At 41.7% G+C, this 3,598-nt stretch overlaps 1 protein-coding gene across 2 annotated transcripts in view; it reads left to right on the top strand.

Moving 5' to 3' along the window:
* LOC106811649 (selenium-binding protein 1-like) overlaps window positions 1-3,598 on the top strand; it is a gene marked incomplete at its 3' end in the record, with an annotated part of 14,123 nt that overhangs the window by 8,251 nt on the left and 2,274 nt on the right. For both annotated transcript variants that reach the window (XM_014815352.1, XM_014815351.1), the window contains 4 exon segments: window positions 255-440; window positions 687-804; window positions 2,402-2,578; window positions 3,187-3,368. In XM_014815352.1, coding sequence (XP_014670838.1) covers window positions 273-440; window positions 687-804; window positions 2,402-2,578; window positions 3,187-3,368 — 645 coding nt within the window.

The following is a 3,598-nucleotide window of genomic DNA, read 5'->3' on the forward strand; positions in this document are numbered from 1 at the left end:
ACACACACACACACACACACACATATATATATATATATATATATCACGGGTTAATGTAATTACGTTATTTGTAATTATTTGTAATTTACATTATTTGTCATTATTAACCCCTGATATATATATATATATATATATATATGCGCACGCGTGTATGTGTGTATGTGTGTGTGCGCGCGCGCGCGTGCGTGCGTGCACGCGTAGGACCACCCTAATATTTATAAGGCGTCAAGCACACTCGGTACACTGGTCTCTAGGTTATCCATCGGCTCGAGATGCCACACTCTGGTGACGAGATGCATCACTCGGGTTGGGATGCTTGCAGCAGTTGCTATGACGATCCGAAAGTGACAAGAAGCAAATTGATATTGCCGTGTCTTGGAAGCAGCAGAATTTACGTCGTCGATGTCGGCGAAAATGAACGAGCGCCGAAATTGCACAAGGTGACCCGATGAATATGTATTCGTTGCTAATTAATCGACCCGTGATAAAATATTATAAAAATATTAAAACGTATTTACATTTTGTTTATTCTTGCGTAAAATATGGCTACGGCTTTCTATAAAAACGTTCCACCATCTAACGAAATTTATATTACAAAATAATGAGAAATTGATCTGCGAACTAGCCAAGATGCTGGTTCTTCATTGAGTGATGTGTTGTTGGGTTAGGATATGTGTTTGTTTTAGGTTGTTGAAGCAGAAGACTATGAATCGCTAGACATGACTGTCCCTCACACCTCACACTGCCTCGCTAATGGAGAGGTCATGATCAGCACGCTGGGCGATAGCAAAGAAAATGGCAAAGGTTATACAGTTAATAACAGACAGAGTCCTCTTGTTAGAGTTCCCCGCACGCGAAATTCTTTTTCTTCTTTTTTTATTATTTTTATTATTATATGTATCAGGTACATGTACAGTACCATCATTTAATTCTTTTTCTAGTACTAGTATCTCAAGCAAAGCTAAAAATAATATTTTATTTGCATCCTTACAAGAATATACAGGGTGTCCCAAAAAAATTGTCCCATCACATTTAGAATATCCACAGTAGGTAGATGAGAAATGGTCAAGGTTACTTGCTCCGGTCAACTGAACATGGTTACAAGCAAGGAAATGTCAAATGTAGCAGCTCGAGCCACAGCCAGCCGACACAGAGATAGCCTACTAATACACGTAATTAGGCAATTTTTGTACAAAAGTATCAGTTAAGATTCGGCTTTAAGCCGCACATTTCCAGTTTCTATAACTGTCCCAACCACACACCAACTGGGGTTTGTTCACCAACTTGCCCCTCCCGACTCACAATTGTAGATGAGAATGTACACTGTACTGCCCGAAAGGTTCAGGGAAAAAATTTCGCTGCCCGCACGCACGGTACAATTGCCTTCGTGCAAGAGGTATGCTTGTCTTATTCAATTGCCCTGTCCGACTCAGCGAGGTAATGATCCTTTATGTATATCGTTTCTAGCTTGTGCAAACTAGACCAGCTTCTACGTGTTTTTCACGCGTGACCGCTAAATTGGCGGTTCTACGGCACTTCGTTACTAAGCAGCCTTTTTAGAACACCTTTATCTCAACGTTGGTTAGCTAGAACTACCTGGCAATACCTGATACTAGCAATACTGGATCGGTCAATTATTGTCGCAGTGGTTCAACAATTACTCTATCTCGTAAAATATCTGTACTGAGACAAGCGTGACCCACAAGATTGCACTAAAAGACGTATTGAGATTATCGGCGGATCCAGTAATAGGCTAACGGGGGCAGAAGTCATGGGGCAAAAACCATCAACGAGAGAGCGAGAGAGAGAGAGAGAGAGAGAGAGAGAGAGAGAGAGAGAGAGAGAGAGAGAGAGAGAGAGAGAGAGAGAGAGAGAGAGAGAGAGAGAGAGAGAGAGAGAGAGAGAGAGAGAGAGAGAGAGAGAGAGAGAGAGAGAGAGAGAGAGAGAGAGAGAGAGAGAGAGAGAGAGAGAGAGAGAGAGAGAGAGAGAGAGAAAGAGAGAGACAGAGAGAGGGAGGGAGGGAGAGAGAGTGTGAGAGAGAGAGAGAGAGAGAGAGAGAGAGAGAGAGCTAGGGCTAGGGCTAGGAGAGCGCTGTAAGCTCCATAGCAACGTAAAGTCGCGCATTCTGGTGCACGCTTCCTACGACAACTTCTTCCCTTTACTTTTAGTGAACGCTAAACTTAATAAACAATTAATAAAACGGAGCTTTGAAGCACTCATATATGATTTTCTCGCGTTTTTTCACTCGTTTTTTTAAAATAAGGAATTGATTCTTGAACGAAGCGGGGGCATAACCCTGATGGCCCCCTAGCTAGGTTTGCCTGTGACCGGGATTATAGTTGTCGCAGATCATTTGTTAATGACCTATAGCGGTTTTAACACTAACAAATTACATTGGCAGGTGGTTTCGTTCTTCTCGATGGAAAGACATTCACCGTAAAGGGCAAGTGGCAAAAAGATGACGTTCCGTTCGGCTACGACTTCTGGTATCAGCCGCGTCATAACATCATGGTATCGTCAGAGTGGGGTTCCCCGCGCGCCTTCAAAAGCGGGTTCAACCCCGAACACCTCAAGAATGGTAGGCATAGAGTCTCGCGTGCTGCGGTATCAAACAAAGGTGTTCCCCAGATTACCCTACTCCAAGAACTGCCCGGCTTCCTACCCTTGCCCTAAGTCGTTACAATTTACACCAAAGAGAGTGCGTAAGCCACACAGGAAGCAGTGCTGATTGACTTAATTGTTCTTCGTTGTTTGTCTAGGTAGTTAACCCCACCAGATACTCATTAGCCGAGTACGTGGTGGAACACACTACTTTTTAATGCCAGTGGTCTATCAAGCCGTGTACCACTGCGTAGTGCCACGAGTGTGACAGTGTATGACGTTGTATTACATTTCATTTCGTGAAGGTGACAATGTATCAAATAAAAAATGATTGTACTACCCCACGTAGTTTAAACAATAGAAATCATATAATATACAAACAGGATAATACACAATAATGATAGTAATAGTAGTAACAACATATACATCTAATCAGGAGTGAATGATAGAGATCTCTATTATTCATTCCTGATTTAATAGTATGTAGATAATTATATAAATATATGTTATACAATATATGTTTGAACACCCATCTCTTTTACCTATTAGGGGAATATCGTATGGTATGCGTATTATTTTGATCAGGCCTTTACGGAACGCATCTGAACTTCTGGAATTGGAACGAGAAGACACTGATAAAGCGGATCGACATGGGTAGTGATGGTATCATGCCGTTAGAAGTGCGATTCCTTCACGATCCTGACGTACCTATCGGTTACGTGGGCTGTGCCTATAGCTCCACGGTCATACGGTTCTACAAAACGAACGTAAGCTCATTCAGACCTCTCGGGGGTATGTTCATCATATTTCGCGGTGATACTAGAAGTTATATTATTCTACGACAAAATCCACGTAATTCCTGTTAGCCAACGTTTTGACCAGTTTTCGAAACTGTTGCCAACAGGTTAATTAGGTGGATTATTAATGGAATAAACCCTCCCATAGCATTTATATATCGTTTAATAATAGGCTACCGTAAATATATATATATATATAT

The sequence above is a fragment of the Priapulus caudatus genome, unplaced genomic scaffold (genome assembly GCF_000485595.1).
Source record: "Priapulus caudatus unplaced genomic scaffold, Priapulus_caudatus-5.0.1 Scaffold559, whole genome shotgun sequence".
Classification (NCBI taxonomy): Eukaryota; Metazoa; Priapulida; class Priapulimorpha; order Priapulimorphida; family Priapulidae; genus Priapulus; species Priapulus caudatus.